The 24,331-nt window shown below is 25.5% G+C and overlaps 2 protein-coding genes across 3 annotated transcripts in view; one reads left to right on the top strand and one right to left on the bottom strand.

Annotated features, from left to right (window-relative positions):
• LOC117175881 (NADH-quinone oxidoreductase subunit B 2-like) overlaps nucleotides 1-3,224 on the bottom strand; it is an 11,582-nt gene extending 8,358 nt beyond the window's left edge. Inside the window, exon 1 of the mRNA XM_033365705.1 lies at nucleotides 3,125-3,224. Coding sequence (XP_033221596.1) covers nucleotides 3,125-3,209 — 85 coding nt within the window. The 5' untranslated portion in view covers nucleotides 3,210-3,224. The remainder of the gene's footprint in view (nucleotides 1-3,124) is intronic.
• The window catches only part of LOC117175880 (tyrosine-protein kinase hopscotch), a 44,474-nt gene continuing 23,315 nt past the window's right edge, over nucleotides 3,173-24,331 (top strand). The window contains exons 1-9 of one of the 2 annotated variants that reach the window (XM_033365703.1): nucleotides 3,173-3,786; nucleotides 5,348-5,643; nucleotides 6,396-6,752; nucleotides 6,840-7,043; nucleotides 19,301-19,578; nucleotides 19,662-20,004; nucleotides 20,278-20,434; nucleotides 22,925-23,046; nucleotides 23,135-23,288. In XM_033365703.1, coding sequence (XP_033221594.1) covers nucleotides 3,682-3,786; nucleotides 5,348-5,643; nucleotides 6,396-6,752; nucleotides 6,840-7,043; nucleotides 19,301-19,578; nucleotides 19,662-20,004; nucleotides 20,278-20,434; nucleotides 22,925-23,046; nucleotides 23,135-23,288 — 2,016 coding nt within the window. In that variant the 5' untranslated portion in view covers nucleotides 3,173-3,681. The remainder of the gene's footprint in view (nucleotides 3,787-5,347; nucleotides 5,644-6,395; nucleotides 6,753-6,839; nucleotides 7,044-19,300; nucleotides 19,579-19,661; nucleotides 20,005-20,277; nucleotides 20,435-22,924; nucleotides 23,047-23,134; nucleotides 23,289-24,331) is intronic. The other variant, XM_033365704.1, reaches the window with a different exon arrangement.

Here is a 24,331-nt window from a genome sequence, read left to right as displayed (position 1 = left end):
ATATCTAGTCGGGAGTGGTGCTGACTGAAAACAAATGATTTGGAGCGATTCGCGCGCCATCTGTTGGTCATTCTAAGGACTTATTGAACTACCCTCGTATTTTGTATTAATTTGAAATCGTCAAAATATTTAAAATCTTTTTTTAATCTTTATTTGTGAAATCTTTTGTGTTCGTTTGAAATCATTGAAATGTTTTGGGATATTTTCAAAACTGAAAAATTTTGAAATTGTTTCAAATTTAGTGTGATGTGCCCTCTCTGAAATCTTTGAACTTCTTGAAATCTTTTTAAATCCTTATGAATTCTTTGAAATATTTTTGAAACTGTTCTAAAATCTTTTTTCTGCACTTAGAATCATTAAACATTTTAAATCTTTAAAATGGTCAAAATCCTTTCAAATATTATTAATGCTTTGAAACATTTTGAAATTTTTAGAATTTATTTGCGACCATTTGAAATCTGGTGTATACTTAAAAACCGAGCAACAACTCCTCGAAAAGTCCATTATATAGCCATGGTTCATTCTAATACTGAAACTGAATTAAAATCAAAGTTTTCAACTAATAATTTTTATAATTTGTAAGTTGAATATCACAAAGAAATGTATACTTTAAAGAAGAAATTAAAAACTTAAGAGATTATTCACAATATCAAAGTATGTTCATTGAAATCTGTAAAATAAATAGGACAGTCTGCAAAAAGTACCCTGAAATCTCTTTATTTATTCTGTAATGAACAAAAGATAAATTATATATCGATCAATAAAAAACTTTTCAATAGCAAGATTGCTTCTAAATGAGATGCTTTTTTCATAACAGACTAAAAGATTTAAATAAATTTTCACATTTCAATAAAATAAATGTTTTAAAAGCAAAAAACTCAAATTAAAGGTTCAAATGAAAAATTCAAGGAGATTTCCAAGTTTTCAAGGCTTAAAAAATCAAAGAGATTTCCAGGTCTTCAAGGTATCAAGGAACACCCTGTTATTAAAAACAAAATATTTGAAAATTAACATTAACAAAATTTTAAATAATAAGAGTGCTGCAAATTAAAAAAAAATCTCTTGAAATTCTTTGGAATTTTCAACATAAGTTAACATCCTTTGAAATTTGCCGCATTTCTTCAGCATATCCCTTGAAACTGTTGAAATCCGAAAAATCCACTAAAATAAATTGTAATTTATTCCGATATATAAAGTTTTCTAGCAATTGGGTAAAATCCCGTGAAATCGTAAAAATCGATTTAAATAAGTAGAAAACATATGAGATTCTTTGGATATAAATTAAATTAAAATTATTTATTAAATTTATCTAAAAAATGTCCAATATTAAAAACATAAAGCATTTAAAATACATCAAATCAAAATTTTAAATATACGAAGTTTTGAATTTTTTGAACCGAAATCTCTTCAATTCTTCGAAATATTTTAATTCTTAAAAATTTTGGTGTGTTCTTCAAAGCCCTTGAAATTATTGAGATCCGTAGGAAACCCTTGAAATAAAATTTAATTTGTTCCCTAAAGTTCTTTAAAAATTCGGTAAAACTTTTGAAATTTTTGGAAATCATAAAAATCCATTACTATATGTATGTAGACATCATTTGAAATTCCATAAATATAAATTGAATTGAAATTTTTTTCTAATATTAAAAATATTAAACTATTTAAAAATTCATTACATCAAATTTTTCAGTATTAAGAGTTTTAAATATTAGTTGCAAATTATTAGTTCTACTTAGTAAGATAGGTTTGAAAATTTTTTTTTTTGCTTCTTTTATATTTGTAAATCAGTATCAACTTTAAATTTTTTAAATTTTGATAAGTATATATTAAATATGATATGGAATATATATTCACAGAAAACATATTTAATACATACTAAAAACTGCGATTAAATTTGCCGAACTGTTAAAAGCTGGTTTTTGGTAGTTTTTGAAAATTGTTGAAATTTCAGAAAATCTTAAATTTGCATTCAATTAAAAAATGCCATCAAGATCAGTTGCAAATCTTGTAATTCTTGCTTGAATTTTGTTCACATCGAAAAATAATTGTAATAATGTGTCTAACATAACGACAACCCTTATTCAAATTTAAACTAAAGAATCTTCAAAGTGGACAGAAAGACCATCGTATTTTATTATAGTTAATTTCAGAATAAAAATATGTATCAAGTTAATTTCTGCAATGGTCTATTTGTAAAGAATACAAAAAAGTGACATTAATTTAATATTTTCGTGGCCTGAACCGTTAAAGAAGAAACTTTGAGGTTAGAATCATACATTTTATAGTCTTCTAATTTAATCCTTATATATTAAAGTCACTTTTTTGTATGCTACACAAATAGACCATTCATTAGACTAACTTTAGACATATTTTTTAGACCAAAAATACGGAAAAGATGAATATGTGTTTGTTGTTGCACTTGCTGAGGGGAAAACAAACCATTTTTTTTAGACATTGTAAATTAAAATACCTCATAATGATATTTACATTTTTTGTACAGCATTCGTGTCAATAATCAATAAATCAACAAAAAAATGCATTGTACTTATTATTATTATGAAACCTACTAAATACTTTTTTTCTGATACAAGAAATGAACCTCTTCTAAATATTTTTCTTCTTTGTTTTTGACTTTTTGGAGCGTTCGTGCCAGCAATCAATATATTGCCAAAAAAGAAAGCTATGTACTTATTATGAATGCAAGTGCTATCAGATTCTTTTTGCCTGGTACCAGAAATGAACCTTTTCTATCCCAAATATTTTGGCAAGTGCCAGAATGAAAATCTTGAAACTCTATACATCAGAGCTTACAGGTTATGTGAGTTTTCTTTACTATTTCTAAGTTGTTATAGTTATATCAAAGGCTAGGATATATGAATAAAACAATTAATATAATTTATAGCCCTTATATAAGCCAAATAATAGTGCGTCTCAAATGAAATAGTTACAAACGTATGTTTTGATTTTGGAGCAATGGACATTAACTTTGGATTTTGGTTCTAAATTTGAAGGTGATTCAAGATGAATTATTTTTCCAAGTGAAAAGAACTTGTTAAATTTATGAAAATTAGTCAAGCTGAGACTCAAAGATGTGAAAAAGGCCCGAATTTGAATAAAAACTTACGGTTAGATACGATCGAGCGCAACATCTTCCCACACGTCCTGGTGACGTCATAGGACAGTGCTGTCGAAATAGGGCGCCCCGTCATATTTTACGAAAACTGTTCTTAAATTTGTCATGAAATTTATTTCTCGCCAAAGTGTTCATATTTCTCCTTTTAGAAATTGTAGTTTAGAATTAACCCACGAAAAATAGAACAAGTTAACATTTTATTAAAATATATTTGAATCACTTAACAATATTTACATTACGCATGTGCGTGAGATGGTTCTTCTTGGTTTCCCAGACATTTTGGGCATTTTCGGTCGAAACGTAAAGCGCCTAAATGTCAAAATGCGTGCCATAAAAGTTATAATAAACACAGTAAATATTTAGTTGATACAATTTAGACTATTTCATCGTACATTAATATCTTTCTGGACTGAAGTTTGTGAATTTAACAGGAGTTTGTGTAAAAATTTAACCTTAAAAGTGATGGACGCAAAGTGTAAACAGAGGTGTAAATAAGCCTTCTGTTTCGTTTTTTAAAACATAATTACGGAGCGATTTTTTATTATTCAATGATGGAAGAGGATAAACTTGCCTTCGTTCACCTGTCGACTGAATCAAAAGTTCTAAATGTTCCATACGCCTTGGATTCTTCTGCCGAGGGTCTTTGCATCAAAGTAAATATGAATATGTTTATTTGTTGTAATTTCACCGCGAATTAAAGAAATGGCGTGTCTTTTTTGTTTTTACTTTTTTCATTTGTTTCTTCATGTTTTATTCTGAATTTGCTGTTGGAAGATCTCTAGACTACTAATAAACTATTATGTATAAGAGATAATTATACTTGTTTGTACTTTACAAGTATTTTTATCGATTTACATTCAGATATTTCTCTATCTCTTTATATTTTTCCGGCGTTTACGTTATGGCTCATTTCAATGTTTAAATGAACGACATATTTTTCCCAATTTTATTTTATCAAAAATATTGTTCTAACTACCAATACAATAATGCATTCGAAGTTTCATCTTGTAATCTGTTATTTGTAATATAAATTGAACCAATCTCTCTTAAATTACTATTTTCCTATTTAAATGTTTAGTTATTAATTATAATAATCTATCACTTATAATATATTAATCTACATATCATTATAGTGTTCTACAGTTTAAAGCGATTAAACAAATACTTTAAAAGAATCGGATAAATTGAAAACTATGTTCTTAATTCATTCATATAAAAAATTATTTTTTAACAAAGTTGTAGTTTTCAACCGAAAAGACGAATTATCTAGAAAAAATTGAATTTTCTACTAAATAGTTTATTTTTTAATCATATTTTGATTTTCTACAAAATTGTTGAATTTTCAAGTCGAGGAGATGAATTTTGTACAAAACAGTAACATTTTTAACGTAAAAGTTTATTTAAAAGCAAATAGTTGAATTTCCAACTATAATTATGACTCCTTAATAAAAGAAAATAATGATTTTTTTCACAAAGTAGTTCAACTTTAAGTCAAATAATTGGCTTTTCAACGAAAAAAAATGGGCCTTTAACGAAGCATGTAACAGTTGATATTCCAACCAAAAAATATAATTTTTAATTAAAAAGTATGAATGTCCAACAAAGAAAAATAAATTTCTAACAAGAAAGGCGAATTTTCAACAAAATAAATGAGTTTTCAACATAAATTTTTAACCAAAAGTTATATAAATTAATAAAATTTCAACAACAAAAATTTGCTCCAAAATTAATTTTTCACTCACTAAGTGCACACTGGGTCTTAGATACCCCACGATTTTTTACCGCCAGTTTCAGGAGCTGCTGCTATTAGATTGACGCTTTACACAGAAACGACTTTACTTTTCAACATAAATTTTTAACCAAAAGTAGAATAGTTTAATTGTCCGTTAAAAAAAATGTAGTCTCGCCCGAACATGAAATTAATTTTTCATGAAAATAGTTACATTTGCATCCAAAGAGATGAACCAACCAACGAAAAAACGGAATTTTTAATGAAGTAGTTGAATTTTCGATACAAAGATTACTTGTTTTGCAATAATAGTTGCATTTTCAACAAAATAATATAATGTTTAACCAAACGAGATGAATCCCGTACCAAAAATATAATAGTAGCCTTTTCAATCTAAAAAAAAAAAACTTTACCCAAATATATAGTTTACTCCCTTAAATTATTATTTTCCGAAAGTATTAAGGTACATGTTTCTTTTTGCTCAGATATGCAAACAAATTGGAATTGGCCCAGTAGCTAGAAACTTATTTGCTCTCCGCCACATAAAAAAGAAGTATTGGTATCCACCGGACTACAAACTTGACGGAAAAGATGACAAATTTGAGTTTCGTCTCAGATTTAAACCATCTACTTTGGATAGATTAAAACGAATAGATGTCAATGCCTACAACTATTTTTTTCAGCAAGTGAGACTCGACGTATTAGAAAATTCTGTACCAGAAATCGTGTACGAGCAGCATAAATCAAAACTCATTGGTCTCGGTGTCTGTGACATGTACAGGTACAAATTAGCATTCATTGCTTATTGCACTCTAGAACACATTTTTTTGAAAAATTCTCATAACCCTCCAAGTGCATACATGGTAAAAATCGCGGTAAAGTGCATCGTGGGTGTTTATCACCCCAGCATATTTAATAATTTATTGTTTAACCCCTATTGAATATTTTGTTACAATAAAATTATCCGATATAGTTTAAGGTATCTTTTATAATGTAGAGTTGATTTTATAGCTATTTATTTATTTTGAGTTTGTTATCAAAATTATGGAAAAGAAGGTAAAAAAAATAGTGTACTTTCATACAAATTACTTTCATAACGCATGACGCGCTGCCGTAATTTATAAGCCATATACAAAGAAAAAACTATGAAATAATTTTAAAAAAGTATTATTTCACTTCATATGATATACTTACGTTAGAAAGTTAACAAAAATTAATAAAATTTCAACAACAAAAATTTGCTCCAAAATTAATTATTCACTCACTAAGTACACACTGGGTCTTCGATACCCCACGATTTTTTACCGCCAGTTTCAGGAGCTGCTGCTAGTAGATTGACGCTTTACACAGTATGCTAAACGACTTTACTTACAGTTAGTGTCTCCAACTAAAGCTAGAGGGCGACACTTACTCAATTTTTTCGAATAAGTATGGTTTATAAGTTTGAAAATTTCTTGGGATATCGGATACCCACAATGCAGTTTAAGGGTTAAATATATTTGTAAAAATCTAAAATTTATTTCGTTTTGACAGAGTGATGCTCGAGAAAAATGTAAGTCGAGAAGCCGTACAATCCGACTATAAAAAATATATTCCAAAGGAATGCATTAAGAGGCATTCAATTTTTATCAAGAAACCGATTTACAATGCTCTGGCTCAATTATCAGGGCACGATGCTTCCTTTGTGAAAGGAGAGTACTTAAAACAGTTTGGAGAAATGGCGCCAAATTATCCCTGCGAAGAACACAAAGCTCTTTTTCAAAAGGGTGGTGACAATTCTTTAACGAGGGTTTTGTTGAGGGTGAATGCAGATAAAATAGATTATCTTGATGTGGACGACAAGTGGATCACGCTTTGTACTATAGAGGATCTTTGCACCGTTTCTATAAGGTAAATAAATGAAAGCGAGAAACTTATTGCACTATTCAGTATTAAATTTATAATTCTCAATTTAATTAATGGTTTTTCTTCTTCTAGCTCCAATTTTACAGTAGAAATATCTAGAAGAATCGGAATACCGTTGTACCTAAAATTTAATTCAAGTGTGCTGCTGCTCTCGTTTGTTTCTGCTCTCGATGGATATTACAGACTTACTGTTACCTGGACGTTTAACCTGTGCCGGGAAGTTACAACTCCGAGTTTGGCAACTCTGTTTAAAATGAAATGTCATGGTCCTGTGGGGTGAGTAACGATCAACCAATTAGTAGCGTCAACGAAGCATTTTGGTTGAAAATCCTCAAGAACAGCTCCGATTTTGATAACTTTTTTTTTTTTATTTGTTTTTTTATATTATTTCAAATCAGAAACCTTTTGGAGGGCGCAAAGAAGCATTTCTATTGTTTAAACAATTGTAATTATATTTAAGTGTAAAAAAAATTTTTTATACGATATTCATCAAAATCTTTAAAAAAACAGATATTTATATATTTTATTCATATTGCAGTCATAAATAGCTAAAAATTAAATCAAAATACAGTAAAAATTTTTCGAATAATTACTTATCATTTTTTTACATAATAGTGCAGTGACATAAAATTAATATACATAACACAATTAAAAATGTATTTATTTATTTATTTAGTATTAAAACAATTAATTGTGAGAAATTTAATATTCTATATCAGATATTACTGAAAATATAATGAAATTTAAATAAATAAAATTTTAAGAAGACTTATTTATCAGTTTTTAAAAAAATATTTTATTAAATGTAAATAATTTAGTGCTTTACTCACATATACAAAAAATATAAAAATGTTACTGTCTAACAACTTATTACCTTCTTTTCCCTAAATATCCACAAACAACTATGAAACTATCGATTTCAAAAATTACTTTCCCATGGTCTCTTTTCATAATAAATCTCGAAGAGATCAAAATGATTTATAATTAACTATTTCAGAGCTTTAGTAATAACTATAACCCTTGCGAAAAAATATTATAGGGGATTCAAAAGTATTGAGAATGGCCCGTCCAAAAAACAGATGGAAAATATAAATGTGAATAACAATTTTTTGAAATTAAAAAAAAATCAAAATAAATGTTTAAAAAACTTTCTTATTCTCAAAACAGAATAATTTTGTACTAAATAATTTAATTTTTAACAAAAAACATGAATTTTCATCCGAGAAGATTAATTTTTGTGAGAAAAAGACGAATTACAAAAAATATATATGAATTTTTAAACAGTTTATTGGATTTTCAACTATAATAGGTAAATTTTCGACCAAATAGTTGCATTATTTTTTTAGAAAAATAAATGTTACCAAAAAATGAAATACTATAATTTTCAATGAAAAAAATTAATTTTTTTGCAAGCAAAACCGAATGTTTAAAAAAATAGTAAAAGTGTTAATCAAATAGATGAATTTTAAACTAAAGTGATGAATCTTTACGTGAAATAGTTTGATTTTTATTTAAAAAATAAAAAATCAAATAAAATTCAAGGACTGAAAAAAATTAAAATTGTCTAGTAAGGATATCAATTTTCAACAAAAGCAATGCACCAAACAATACATTTTTAATTTTAATTATTAATTTTATACCTCAAAAGATGAATTTTTAACAAAATATAACGCAATAGTGTGTCAAACACGTACATATTTCTTGACCCACGCAGCAAATTTTTACGATGTAAATATATAATTATTGATATACGATTTATTTTAACAACTTTGTAATTCTGAAATTATTATATAAAGAGATTTTCAGAACAAAATGTGGACAAAAATTAATTTTTCAAATAAATATCATAAATATTGTTTAAACAATATAAATAATTGGTTGCCCCCTCCAAAATGTTTCTGATTTTAAATAATATAAAAAAACAAAATTAAAAAATATTACCAAAATCGGAGCTGTTGTTGAGGACTTCCAAATTTTGCCTGTTTTATGTATTTATTGATTATACTAAATTACCGAGGCAAGCCTCACACGGTCAGTTGTCTGTCTTCCAATCTTTATCTATTCGTATTTGAAACATGTCAGTGTGCCTTAGAAAATCATTTGAGTATACAAAATTAGATTAAGTCCAATCTAGTAAAGTATAAATATAACATATGAACTTTTTTTGGATGAAAAATTATAATATTTTCCACTTTTGGTCCACTTTTGGACAAGTTATTATTATTATTATTATTTATAACAATTATTTTTTTGCTTGAATTGAAACTGAATCAATAGAACTCCATAAGAAAATTTAACTTTTCTTAGTCAAAAGATAATTTCGTTTTGGTTGAAAGGTCTGTCATAATATTTTTTATTCAAAATTCATCTTGTTTAGTTAAGAATTCTACTATTTTGTTAATAATTTAATTTTTGAAAACGCAACACTTTGATTAAGGAGTCACCTTTTTTGGTGAAAAATTGAAATATTTGGTTGAAAGTTAAATTACTTTATTAAAAATTCATTTTTTGGGTCAAATATTCATCTCTTTGGTAAGAAATTGAACTAATTTATTGAAATTTCGTTTCATTTTTGGTTGTATTCCTTCTCCTTTCCTATTTAATTTTCAATGCAATTTGTACAAATTTTGTAATTGGTAGATTCATATAATTATTTCTGAAAATATTTGAAGCAAGAAGATTAGTTTTCTTATAAAAAAAGAATTTTTAACAAAATACATCAATTTTAAAGCAATGAAGATGAATTTTTAATCGAATATCAAATAATCAAATTTTCAACAAAAATAATTAAATTTGGAACATCATTGAATTTGCAATTAACAAAGATACATTTTCAATTAAATAGTTAATTTTTCAAATCAATTATTATTTATCAAAAAGTTTCATCTACAGTTTACATCTTCAATGAATAAAATTATTCCTCAACTTTAAAAAAACAGAATTTTTCGTAAGATAGTTCAATTTTTAACCAAAGAGACGAATTTTCAACTAAAATGATGAATTTTCAACAGTACAGATCAGTTTTCAATCAAGCAGTTGAAAATGTAACTAAACAGTTGAATCTTTAACCAAAATATTTATGTTTCAACTAGGAAGAATTTTTTTTTCAAAAAGAAACTATTTCTCAACCAATTACTTGAATTTTCAACTAAAAAATATAAATTTTCAACTAAAAATAGAGTACTTAAACTTTCAGGTAAAATATTATTTTCTACCAAAAATAAGACAATTTATAACAAATAGATACATTTTTTAACCAAAGAGATCAATCTATAACCAAAATGGATATTATCTAGAATTGTTGGTGCCGAAAATTGATCCGAAAAAAAAGAAAAACTAATTTAAAAAAAAAGTAGTTAAATTATCAGCCAGAGAAATGAATTTTCTACTCAAATGATGAATTTTCAAGAAAAGAGTTCAACATTTATAAAAAATTTTTATTTTTAACAAAAACATTGATATCTTAACCAAGAACATTAATTTTCTTTAAAAATAAGTTTAAATATAAGAAAAATACATGAATTTTCAACAAAGTAGTTCAATTTTTATCTGGAAAAAATTAATTTTCTACCAGATTTATGAATTTTCACCTAAAAATTATAAATCCTGAATCCGAAATAGAAATGAATCTTTAACCAAATAAAAACAAATTTTTAACAAAGTGAATCAACTTTTAACAGAATAATTCAATTTTTGAATAAACCAGATTACTTTTGAACAAAAAATTGAAAATTTTAACAAAATAACCAAATTTTTAACTAAGTTGTTGAATTGTAAAAAAATATTATCAATCAAGCAGCTGCATTTACAAACAATTAGTTAAATTTGTTACCACATACTTAAATTATCAACCTAAAAGATAAACTTTTGACAAAATGTTCGAATTAAAAAAAAAAAAAAGAAACGTCAATCCATAACAGTTGCATTTTTTAATCAAATAGTTTAATCTTCAAATCAAAAAGGTTAATTTTTTAGAAGGAAATTGAATTTTCAATCATGTAATTTTGTAAAAAAATTAATTTTCAATCCAGATAGTTGAATTAAGAAAAAAAGATTTATCAACCAAAAAGTTTTATTTACATTCAAATATATTCTGTTTTGAAGACCTTTAAACTAAAAATTGCAAACTTCGCAAATTTTACCATTTTTAACATTTTAAAAGTACGAGCTGACTGCAATTTTTGATGTATCAATCTGCAATCATTTGACTGGGAACATCTTCTATAAATTTCAAATTATTTTACTATCAATGCTTTTAATTTGAAATATCTTACATATTATTCACTTTTTTGACGTTTTCGTCTTAAAGTATATTAACCTTATGAATTTGAATTTCAAAATATTGTACAACTAGGCTGAGTTAAAGTTGTATTTCCTTTAACTTTTCAATTGTTCCAAGTCTTACGAAAAATAATATATCTTTGATAATAATTATTATCAAAGATACATGTTTTCTTATATGAATTTTAGTAAAATTATTTTTTCTTTTTCAGCCTTAATATGATTTCAAAATCTTCAACAACCTAAATTTTGTTTAAAATGTTATGGAATCATTTTATATTTTTTATAATTTTTTTAATTCTTTTGAAACTTCTAAACAATTTTTTATATCATTCGAGTTTTCTCTGAAACTTTTAATAAATACATCGGTATACTACAAAATAAAAAAATCTAACTTTCATAAATTGTACAGATCGAAGGTTTAAAATAATCCACGCTATAATTTTCAATGCTCTAATTTGAACAATGAATCAACTAATTGATTTTTTTTAATTATGTAATTTTAAGCAATTTCAGTCAAAAGCATTAAAACTTGATAGATTACATTTTTTTAATTAAGACTTTCGAAACTAGAAGTTAAATTCTTTTTATTTTAAATGGTCCAAAATTAATAATTGTTTAATTGTTATTTATATTTAAAAATTTGTTTTTATTGTAAACTATTTTTAAGTATTTTGTAAAAAATAAGTTTTAAAACAAAAATATAATTGAAAATTTCCCCAGAAATCTTCAGAAAATTTTTTTATTTTCTTCAAACTTCAAAAATCTTTAATCCTGAATCAATCCTGCAAAATGCTAAAAAATGCCCGAAAATCTTCCAGATTATTTTTTCTTTACAATTTTGGAAATCTTTTTATAAATACTTTTAGGACTAATGACGGGGTTTATACAAAATATTTCCATTTTTTACTCGGAAATAAGAATTTTCAACAAAAATGTAAATTTTCAGTTCCAGAAAATAGTTTAATTTTTCATCAAATAGTTGTATATAAATATTTACGTGAAGTTTCTACCAAGAAGAATAAGCTTCCACCAAGTGCAAACATAAATAGTATAGTTAAGTTTTAAGTTTAAAAATAAATTTTTCAAAAAAAGAAGACTTTTTAATTAAAAATATTTAAATTTGCAACCAAGTCAATTTTTAACTACAAAATTGAATTTTTATTTCAGATGATTAAGTTTCAATCAAAAAGCAACGAATTTTGTATAAACTAGTTACATTTTTCTCGGAACAAGTTAATTTTGAACTAAGGAAATTAATTTTCAATCAAGATTACATTTCTACCAAAAAAGACAAAAAATAATTAAATAATAAATAAACAGACATATTAAAAAGAAAATAGTTCAATTTTGATACAAAATAAATTCAGTTTGACTTTTTAACATCAAAGTATAAGTTTAAAAAAGAAGTAAATCTATAAATGAACTTGAATTAACAACCTGAAGAGACCAACAATTTTCATTTTTATCAAATATTTTTTGTAATCTTCTGCTTTGAGTATAATAAACCCCATGGGCTGAAGTAGAACCAAAAGCGACAACAGCTTAATTTTATTTAGGGGAATCCGGAAGATGAATATAAGGAGACCCCACTCCCGGAAAACTTGGATTTTAATCTTGTTATATTTTTAATATAGCATTTTTTATAAACGGAATAAAACAGTATTTCATATAAAAGCTTAGAATTAAAAATTTTAAAATTTATTTAAAACAAAAAATGTCTTTTCTAATTTAAAAGATGGATTTTTAACAAAATAATTAAATTGTTAACATAATAGCTGAAGATTCAACCTAAAAAGACACATTCCCATCGAAAAAGTATTGTAATTACAAAAAGAATTTTAAAGCCAAAAAGACGAATTTCTAACAAATAATGATTAGTCATTAAAAAAGCAAATAAAATTTTAATCTATATTATTGAACCTTCAAGCCAAAAGACATATTTTCTTTACAAAAATTAAATTTTCAAATAAAAAATATGACTTCTCAGTAAAAAAATAATTTTCCACGAAACTTATGCATTTTTACCCGACAAAAATGAAATTAAAAATTAAATAATTATTTTCACAAAAAAGGCGAATTTTTAACTGCAAAATATTAATCTTAAAAAAATGGAAGAGTTAAATTTTCTGTTAAGAAATTAATTTCAAACCAAAAAAAGTATTTTCCACTAAACAGTTAAATTTCCAACCAGACATAAGCCTTCAATCAAGAAAATAAATTGTTAACAATGTAGTATAACTTGTACCTAAGTAGTTGAACTTTAAATTACAAAAGATTAATTATCAACAAAATAATTAAACTTTCAACCAAAGAGATAAATTTTCAACTTAAAATATAAATCTTTAATAAAAAGGCGATTTATTAACAAAGTGATTCAACCAAATCTTTCAAACAAATTAGTTAAATACTTAAGCAAAGAAGAATGATTTTTAACCAAAAAGTTGCATTTTCATTTAAAAAAAATTAAATTTCTTATATAATAGATAAAGTTTTAAATCAAAAAGATAAATTTTCAAAAAACAGTTGAATTTTCTACTGAAAAAGATTTCAGTCGAGTTTATATGAATATGAATTTTTAATATGTTTAATATTATATATTAAATAAAATAAATATTAAATAAAAAATTTAATATTTATTTTTTATTTAATATTAAATAAATATGAATTTTTTTACAAGAAATAATTCACAACGAAAAAAGTTAAATTTTCAATCCAAAAGGACGAATATTTAGCCTAAAAAGTATGACTTTTTAACACAATAGTTGAATTCTCTACCAAATAGTTGAATTTCTTTCCAAAAAATATTAAATTTTGTACTAAAACAGATGAATTTGTAATAAAAGTGTCACCTTTTTATAACTGGAACTTTCATCCAGAAAATGTTTTAGTTCATTTTTTAACACCAAAATATAAATTTTCGACAAAATAGTGAAATTTTCAAGAAAATAGTAGAATTCTCAACCAAAAAGTATGACTTTTTAACAAAAAAATTTAATTTCCAACCAAACAGTTGTATTTGTATCCAAAAAGATGATATTTTTCTTCAAACAGAAGGATTTTTAAAAAAGAAAAACGAATTTTAAAAAGATAGTTGAATTTTCATCCAAAAAATATTTCAGTTCTTTTTTCAGCACCCAAATATTATATTAAAACAGTAGAATTCTCAACCAAAATTTATGACTTTTTAACAAACTTGTTGAATTTTCAACCAAACATTTGCATTTTTATCGAAGAAAGATGTAATTTTTACTAAAGCAGGTGAATTTTAAAATAAAAAGACAAGCTTTCAAAAAAAGAGTTGAGCTTTCAACCGAAAAATTGTATTTTTATTCAAGAAAGATAAAATTTCTCCGAAAACAGATGAATGAAACAAAAACAAAAAATGTTTAAAAAATAGTTAAATTTTAATCCAAAGAAGATTCCAGTTAACTTTTTAACATCAAAAAAATAATTGTAAACAATTTATAAATAAAATTGATGTATTTTAATGAAAATTATGAAATTTTCAACCAAATAATAAAATTTATAACCAAAAGAATAATCTTCAAAAGAAAGTTGTTGCGAATTTTCAATATTCTTATCTGAAAATATGAACGTTTTTAACCTGTTCTATTTTCGAAGTTTTAATATTAAACTATTAACATTCGATATTCTTTAATTCAAAATAAGATGGTTCAATTTTAAACGGTTTAAACTAGAATTAAATGATGCAATTTCAACTACTTTCTAATAAAATTGTCTATTTAAAAAAAATTTGAATTTGAAATTTTTTAATTTGGAACGCTTTTAATTAGAAAGAATACAGTTTCCATTCCTTTGAATTATAATAATCGAATTTTAGAAATTGTATTTGGAAAATATTTCATTTTTAACGTTTTAAACTTGTCAAATTTTCGAAATTTTTTATCGTCTTAAATCATTGAAATTCGTGATTCTTATTTTGAAATAAAATTGTCTCATTTTGTAAGTTTTAAATTAGAAATTATACCATTTCCAAACGTTTCTAATAAGATTGTCTAACTTTTTTAAACTTAATTTAAATGTTTACAATTTTTAACGTTTTTAATTAGAAATAATACCACTTGTAAAGCTTGTATTTCAACGCCTTTCCGCAAGAGGCACTACGAACGATGCCACTAACTAAATCCGAATGTATAAGTTTTTTCGAAAATATTTTTAAAATTTCGGATCGATCGGTGAGGATTTGTTCGAGTTATGTTTCCGGCCAGTTCAAAAAAAGAGGTTTCGAGAAAAACGCGTTTAAAGTTTTAAGTACTGTATAATCATATTATAAATACCTAAAAGGCGTTGCAGCAGAATTGAAAAGTTTGTCATGTAGGCATTTTTCCGCCCTCCATCATTTTGTATATTATTTTTAAGACCCTAAAGCACCTTTTAAGGCCATTTGGGATAATAAATAAGAAGCACTAAGAAGGGTGGATCTGGTCCTAAACTTTAATAATTATAAAAAAGAAAAAAAAATTATTTACAACAAAAAACTTTTCATAATTATACAAATTTAGGACCAGAGCTGTCATTTTTAGTGCTTCTTGTTGTTTAGAATCCCAAATTTTCAACTCGGTATGGCGTTTCGTGTGAATATAAGCTGGAAAATTAAAAAAGGAATCTGGTCACGTGACCCACTCATCACATGGCCTTAAGCAAAAAAAATTCATTTTTTTGAAAATTTTACAGTGGTTTAACCCCTTAATGTTCCTAAAGTTCCCTATTTGCAATAGATCTGGTCACTGTGGGACCTTACTTAACTTACGTAACGGCTGAAGGGGCTTCATTAATATACGTAATTTTTGCAAAATCGCAAAAACTTTCTCCTGGAGATTATCCTTTTAGTTATGAACTGTATTATTTGGTTGAAAATTTAACAATTTTTTTAAAAAGACATCCTATTTGGTTGCAAATTCAACTGTTTTATTAAAAATTAATCTTTTTGGATTAAAAATTAAACTCTTTTTGTAGAACATTAAACTTTTGTTCAAAATTCATATTTTGTTGCTGATTAGTCAACTGAAATCTTTTTTGGAATAATACTAATTTTTCTGAAAATTTGTCTTTTTGTATTAAAAGTTCATATTTTTCAGTATAAATATTGTGCTTCTTTCTTGTAAAAAATGCAACTGTTTTTTTTTAAATTGAACTATTTCTTAGAAAATTTACTTTTTGTTTAAATTTCCTATTTTCGCTTTGAAATATCAATTTCAATCTTTTTGGGTGAAAATCAAATACTTTTTTTAAATTTTTATTCATTTTTTTTTTATTTCAAAATTCATCTGTTTCGGTAGAATTTTTATTTTTCTTGAACAAAAATGCAACTGTTTGGTTTAAAAATTTAAGAATCTTGTTAAAAAGTCATACTTTTTGGTTAAAATGTGTTTTAGAAGAAATCCCAACTATCTTGAATAAAAACGCAAATGTGCGGTTGAAAATCCAGTCTATTTTTTTTAAGTTTGTCTTTTTTGCTTTAAAATTTACCTGCTTTAGCAGAAACTAAACCTTTCTTGGATAAAAATGGAACTTTTTTTTGTAGAAAATTCAACTATTTCGTAAAAAACTTATTTTTCCTTTAAATTTTATATTTTCGTGTTGAAAAGAGAATGCAAATATTTTTTGGATGAAAATTCAAGTTTTTTTTTTAATATAAAAGAAATGATTTTTTTATTAAAAATTCATCTGTTTAAGTACAAATTTCATCTTTCTTAGATAAAAATGTAACTAATTTGGTGGAGAATTCAAATATCTTTCTTATTTAAAAATTCAGATTTTTATCGTGAAAAGTCAACTGAAATCTTTTTTAACAGAAAATTCAACTCTTTTTTGAAAATTTATCTTTTTCACTTAAAAGTTCATCTGTTTTAGTAGAAATCTCTTCTTTTTTATGATAATGCAACTTTTTGTTAAAAATTTTTTCTCCCTTACTTGAGTATTCAACTATTTTGTTAGAAAGATCAGGTTGAATCACTTTGCTAAGAAATCATTTTTTTCTTGAAGATTTATATTTTCAGTTAAAAATTTATCTCTTTGGTTGAAATTTGAACTATTTTGATAAAAAATAATGTAAAATTTGTTAAAAATAATGCTTATGTCCTCAGTTGAAAATTTAACTGCTTAGTCGAAAAACCTTTTTTTAGTTTCAAATTAATTTTTTAACTGGAAATGTTACTTTCCATTTTTTATAGATTGATCTTTTTTAGTAAAATAATAATGATAATAATAATAATTTTCTTAGTTCGAAAATTCGTCTTTTTGGTTTAAAAATTAGGTTTTTTTGAATATAAATTTCATCTTTTCTGATTGAAATATAAAACATGACACGTATTGTTCGGAATTTATCTTTTTAGGTTTAAAGTGCAACTATTATGTTAAAAAAATAATTATTTAGTTCCAAATTCGAGTATTTTGTTATAAAGTAATCTTTTATATCAGAAAAGATATTGTTTTGTTTAAAATAAATTAACAAATTTGAAAATTAAAACAAAACAGTTCTGGAAAATAAAAATTACGTACAGTAAGGGGGGGAGGGGGTTCGGAATTCTCTTGAATTCTTTTGAAATATTTCAGGGTACTTTTAAACATTCCGATTAATTTTGAATAGACTTCAATAATTTGAAGGGATATTAAAAATTGTAGGGTATTTTTAAAACTTACATGGCATTTTTAAGAGCTTTTAATTTGAAATATTTTAGGGAATTCTAAACGATTCCTAGGAATTTTTGATTGATTTCATTAGTTTGAAAGGATTTAAAAATGTTTGCAATATTTGAGAATAAAGGCTTTTTGAATTTCGGAATAAATGGAACGAATTTCCTAGCATTTCAATTTTACAAATTTTAGAACAAAAAATTCTTAAAAAATTAAAAATTAGTTGCTTTTGAAATCGACAATTTCGAATAAAAAACTGTTATGTTGATCAAATGTAAATATAAATTATAATAATTTTCAAAATTGAACTATACATTACGGATTGAAAAGTAAATAATAATAATTGATTTTAAAAGACGATTCAGAATCAGTTCAAAATTCAAGAATGTACAGATTTTAACGTTAAAAATTGAATTGTTTCAATTGGAAAGTCTCAGTCTTAAACAAATGTAAACTACCGATTTAAACTTTATCAACTATTTTCAATTCAGAAATAATATATTCACAATTAAAGGCTTTTATTAATTTTTAAATACTTTTTTATTTTAAAAATTGAAAATTTGAAATATTTTAATGCAGAAAAATAACAATTCCTTAGCATTTAGAAATATTTTATTGATAATGTAAAATCAGTAATTCATAAATCAGATTTTCAAAATTAACTTTGAACTTTACAATTTTAATTTGTATGTTTGAATAAATTTACTTTAGCGGTAAAACAGTGGAATTTTGATGTAGAATAAATATTGTACTCCTAGAATTCCTAGAATAAAATCCGAGTCAGTTGAACACATATTTAGATGACGTGAAAAGATTTCAAATAAATTAAAAATTTGAAATAATTTCAAATAATTAGACGAAGTGCCTACGTATACCGACAAAATCCGACTATTCGTACCGAAATTTTGGTGCAAATAGGCCACCGCCTAATTTAAAACCAAAAAAAGATTTGTGCAGATTTCGAACAAAAAAATTAGCAGCTTCTTAAGAATAATGAAGGGCTTCAAAAGAATAAAAAAATATCTTTCAGATTCCTAAGAAAATCGAAAATTACTTTTTATTTTGTAAAATTAATTTTAAAAGAATATATGAAAAGATTTCGAAAATTGTCAAAAATGAATCTGGAAGATCTTAAGGAAATATTTTTTATTGTGCAAGATCTAAGCAAATTTGTAGGAAGAACTCGAATCATTTTGAAAGATGCTTAGACGTTCTAAAAAAATGTCAATAATACTTTTAAATTTGAATAAATTAAAAACAACATGTAGATGTTCAAGATTTTGAAATAAAATTTTAAAGCTTTTTAAGGATTGTCAAACTATTTAAAATGAAAATAATTTAACTTTTAATTTAACAAGTGTTCAGTTTATAACAAAAATTTAATCGTTCGATTTTTAATATTTCTGACTGAAAATTGATTAAAACGATTTGCAGCTTAGTTTTTATTACTTCAAATGGAAAATTTTTTAGCATTAGAGTTCGAATTTTTAAATTTCATTGACCGTGATAAATGTTTGCGAACCGGGAATTTTTTTATGCGATTAAAGCGGCCACCCTGAATATCTGAATGCTTTAAATATTTTAATTTTTAGGGGAGAGTTCTCATACGCAAAGTTAAAAGCAAAACGAGCGAACCGTCCCGGTACTTATATTTTGCGAGAAAGCGAGACAAAATATAACGTTATTTACCTCGACGTTTGTGGACCAGATGGAAAGCCCAGAACTCACAGAATAGACCAGATGGGCCCCACTGACTTCATATTGTCAGAAACAATTAATAGGTTTACGTCTATGGCTCACTTGATAAAATCTCATCAAGATCCGGACGGCCAATTGTATTTAGGAGAATGTTTGCCTGCTTCCGAAAGTGGTCAGTTAAACCAATATTAGCAATTGAACTTAACTTCTACATTTCTTTTAATACCTCTATTATTTTCGATCTAATTTTTGCAGATAAATCGCAGTTATTGCTTTGCGCTAAAGAAAATGTAGAGTCGGACGTGATCGCCGACCATGAATTAATCTCAGACTTGTTGAACAGAAGACCTGCAGTGATTCTGCATTCGGAAATAAATGTGTATAAGGCTCAACCTTTCCCCAAGAGTAGAGAAGTTTCCGATGATGAGATACTCGCAGGATATTCGCCGCCGACTACGGTTTATAGAGCCTTGTGGCGAATTGAAAAAGGGAAGAAGGTTGAAGTGGCTATAAAGCTACTTAAACAAGAAGATCTCTCTAAAGAGTTTACCAAATTGTCGACACATTGGGGTCAGTTGAAGTCTAAAGAATTCGTCAGGTGAGAACAGAATTTGTCGAGGGCTTGATCACTCGACTTTTGAGTGTACGTACGATTTAAAAAATATTTCAATGATTTAACAAAGACTTCAATGATCTCACAGAAATTTCAAAGATTTGAAAAGATTGTAGTAAGATTTCACACGGGCTTGTTCACCAGATTTCAAGTCTGATCAACCCCGCGGAATTTGCTAATAAAAAAGAATTATTCGGCGCTATTTATAATAATAAAGTGTATCACAATTATAATTTTTTTAAAATTATTTGTTATTAGGGCCTTTGGAGTGACCTTCGAACCGATGCAGGGAATGATACAAGAATTTGTCAATTTGGGACCTCTGGATGCGTATTTGCGACGCGAGGCTCAAACCGTTAAAACTGTGGATTTGGTAGAAGCTGCCAGTAGTCTTGCCAATGCTGTTTTCCATCTGGTTAGTTTAAAATGATAAGACGTCAATATTTATTTTTTTATATCTTAGTAGATTTTAAATGATTAATTTTTCTTTAAAAATTTCCCAGGAATCTTGTGAAAAGCTTTTTATTTGGTTGAAGACTTCAAAAATTTCTTTAAAAACTTCGATTTTTTTCGAAATGCTCCGAAATTTATATTTTGTTTTACATTTTTTGTTTAATTTTGAAAAATTTCATTTTATTCTTTTAAGCGTCTCTAAATTTTTGAACCTAAATATCTTTTAAAATCATTCGAATTTTTCTCTTTTTGAGTTTAAAAATTTGATTTTGAGAAATTAAAAAACACCTAATTGTTTTATTTGTAATATCTTTGAAACTGCGTCTTATTAAGAATAATTGAATAAATACGTCTTAATATTGTTGAAATCAGCAAGGTTATGAAAGTTTAAAAAAAGGACTTCAATTTTGAATATTTATGAAGTTTTTTCAATTTTTTAAAAATTATTTGAGTGTTTTTTTTTAACACCCAAGAGATAGGATACTAGATTTTATATCAAAATTACTAACAATAGAAGAAATTGATGATTTTTACGGAATTACTCTAAAAAATTATGAAATTTTTTGCATTAAATACCGTTAAACTGCACTGTTTGACATTTTAAACTTTTATGAATTGGACAGTTGAAAGATTTCTTATTAAATCATATTAATCCAAGCCACCATTTTTTAGTTCTCCAAATTGGAGAAGGAATCAATAACTTTCTAACATAAAAATAGTATTATTTTGATACAATTTTAAGTTAAAAATATTACAAATTGAACGATTTTAAATTTTGCTTAAAACTAAGCACTTTTCAAACTAGAAGTTAAACTATTTTGAAATCTCTATATCCTTTATTTTTCGAATCGTCTTGTAAAAAGAATTTCTCAATTTTTCCCGTTCTCGAAAACTCCCGGGCAATGCCCGCTCTAGTGGCCACCCAGCTTTAAAATTTTTTTTTTAGGGTTAAAAACTCAAAAATAAAAAAGATCGAAAAAATTAATTTTTCCAATAAATTATTTTCATTTTTTTACGAACATCAAAATGTTAATTTGCTCAGAACAAATATTAATTCGAATTTTTTCTTCAAATTTTACGATTTTTTCCTTTAAATTTTGTAGGTTAGTTATAATCAAATCATGTGAGACGGAAGTTTTTTCGATTCATATTTTTTTAATTTTCTTATACTTGTACAATTCGTTTTAGATGATGATTAATTTGAAAAACAAAAATTTCATATTAAGCATTTTTTACACAAGTTTAAGAACAGTAACGAAATGAAGTAAATAATTAATGAAACAGCAATAAAATTCAATAGTAAAATTAACCTTTTACATTCTTATTAATGAAAGTGTATTGTATTCATCAACATTTTCGACCTCTAGATTGGTAGAAGACTTGAAAATTATCCAAATAAAATGTTCAATTTCAATGAAAATTAGAAAAGTTATACACTTTTGAAAATTTTGAAAATGTTCAGAAAAATAGAAAAAAAAATATTTTTCTAAAAGATTAGGAAATTTCATTTAAATTCTTCACTAGATATCAAATATATTTAAAAACTATGTCAGTTAAATTTTTCGATTAGACAAAAATTCAAAAAGTTTGAGCTCTTTCAAAATTTGATTACAATTTTTTTATGAGTTGCAGAAATTTTTTCCAAATTTTCTGGTACGCGTCAAAACGGCTTGCAAATTATCCTAATGACATTTTTAAATTCGACAAAACTTTAAAAAGCCATAAGCTTTTAAACATTTTGAAAACTTGCAAAAAAAGAAAAATAAATTTTTTTAATAGATTAAGAAATATCAATCCAAATTTCTACTAGATATAAAATATATGTTTTTTGAAACTATTATGTTGAAATTCCAAATCGAAAAAAATTTCAGTTACAATTTATGGCTGTAATTCCTCAGAAGTTTAAATCACAGTTTTCGATTTAATTTTATAGTATTTAAGATATTTGAAAAAATTTAGTTAAAGTGTATAATTTTTTTTCGATATGCACTGTACTGCGAAAAATGTAAATAAACCAAATTTCTTGGGCTCGTTTTAATGCTTTCTAACGTTTTCGCATCTTGTTTAAATTTTAGTTCAGACGTAATCAGTGTATCATTTTTCTGATACACGTGCTGTTTTGACTTTTAATTTCAAGGTATTTATTGAAACTTATCCTAAATCGATCCTGTTGGTATCAATCATACCGATACTGATAAAAGAATATGCATTTTGTAAACGATTCTAGTGTCTTTCAGTACTTTTATTTTTACTATAAATAAGGTACGAAATTTCGAAATTTCTATCATAAAGGAAACCCAGGAAAAACATTAATGCCGATTCGGGAATTTTGAAACCAAATTTCTTTAGACAATAATAATATAATTATAATATATAATATAATAATAATTACAATTTCTAATTGAAAATATATAATTTAACTGTGAAATTTATAAATGATTGTACAATTTAGGCGGAAAAGGGTATTGTCCATGGCAATCTCAGATGTCGAAAGCTTCTTGTACAGGAACACACAGACAAAAGTTTTATAATTAAACTCGCAGATCCAGGACTTGTTAAATACATCCCAAATGAGTAAGAAAATAGTCTCAAGATAAATATTTCATCAAACAATTATTACATCTAAAAGATTAAATATAAATACTTTAATTTATATTTTCAGCGTTCATTGGTTGCCGTTGGAATGTTACGCGAATCCAGATTTAGCGAAACGGAGTATGGAAGCAGATGTCTGGGCTCTAGGTACTGTTCTATGGGAGATTTTTTCACGTGGTGCAATGCTACCTACGAATCACAACGTAGACACCATTAAAAAGGTGCGTAATTTTAACTTATAATCAAATATATCATCTGCAGGCCGTTCCATATATGCCTTATTGTACCCTATTTTACAGATTTTTAAACATTATTATTTTATTGTGTCAACATAATTTGTGATAAGATGAACGCTTCCAAGAGTCAGGCATTTTGAGAAAATAGGTAAAATGAGGGAATTTTTGTAAGAAGTAACTAAAAAATAATCAGAGCTGTAACATAGTCCCTATTAGTCATTTTTTTCTTAAATAGATTTTAAATTACTTTATTAAATGAAAAGATCACATTAGTTACCTTTTTTTTACTAAAATAATTCATGAGTTAATCACTATTCAATTGATGTCTATACCTATTTCTGAATTTTAAAAGATCTCAAAGATTATTAATTAATTTCATTAATTTGAAGGGATTTCAAAGTGTTTGAAATATTTTTAGAATTTCGGACAATATGGAATGATTTTATAGGACATATAAGGTTTTAGGATATTTTAAAAGATTTTACAGGATTTAAATGATTTCAAGGGATTTTAAGGCAGTATTCTACTTTGAAACACATAAAAAAAGCTATTTTTCTGATTTTTTACTGAGATTATTTATAATGATATCAATGTACGATTTGTTAGGTTTAATAAACACACTCTTGAAATTAATTTAAAACAAACTTTTAATTTTTGTATGCACTTTTTATACATAAAAACATAAGTCTAAGTCAACTTCACAAAAAGTAGGTAGGTCCGCGCTGTTGTAAAAATCTCGAGAATAGGCGGTCCGAAACAAACAAATTAAACAGTTTTATATTCAGTATGACTCTAGCAACCGGCTGAATTAGGATTATTACACAAAAATAATTTTAACTATTATTGTTGCAAAAACGGGGAAAATAAATCCACTTTTTTAGTTTTTGTTTTGTTTTTTCGCCGCCATTTTGTTATTTTTGCATGTATATCAGCTATCTCACGCACTTTTAATCTGCGGTCTTCCAGCACTATTTGATGGATTTTTTCGATCGTACCTGGAGTTGTGACCTCAACAGGGCGTCCTGAGC

This window comes from Belonocnema kinseyi, chromosome 7 (genome assembly GCF_010883055.1).
Source record: "Belonocnema kinseyi isolate 2016_QV_RU_SX_M_011 chromosome 7, B_treatae_v1, whole genome shotgun sequence".
In the NCBI taxonomy this organism is placed as follows: domain Eukaryota; kingdom Metazoa; phylum Arthropoda; class Insecta; order Hymenoptera; family Cynipidae; genus Belonocnema; species Belonocnema kinseyi.
The sequence above is the reverse complement of the archived record's forward strand: the minus strand, read 5'-3'. Positions and strand labels throughout refer to the sequence as shown.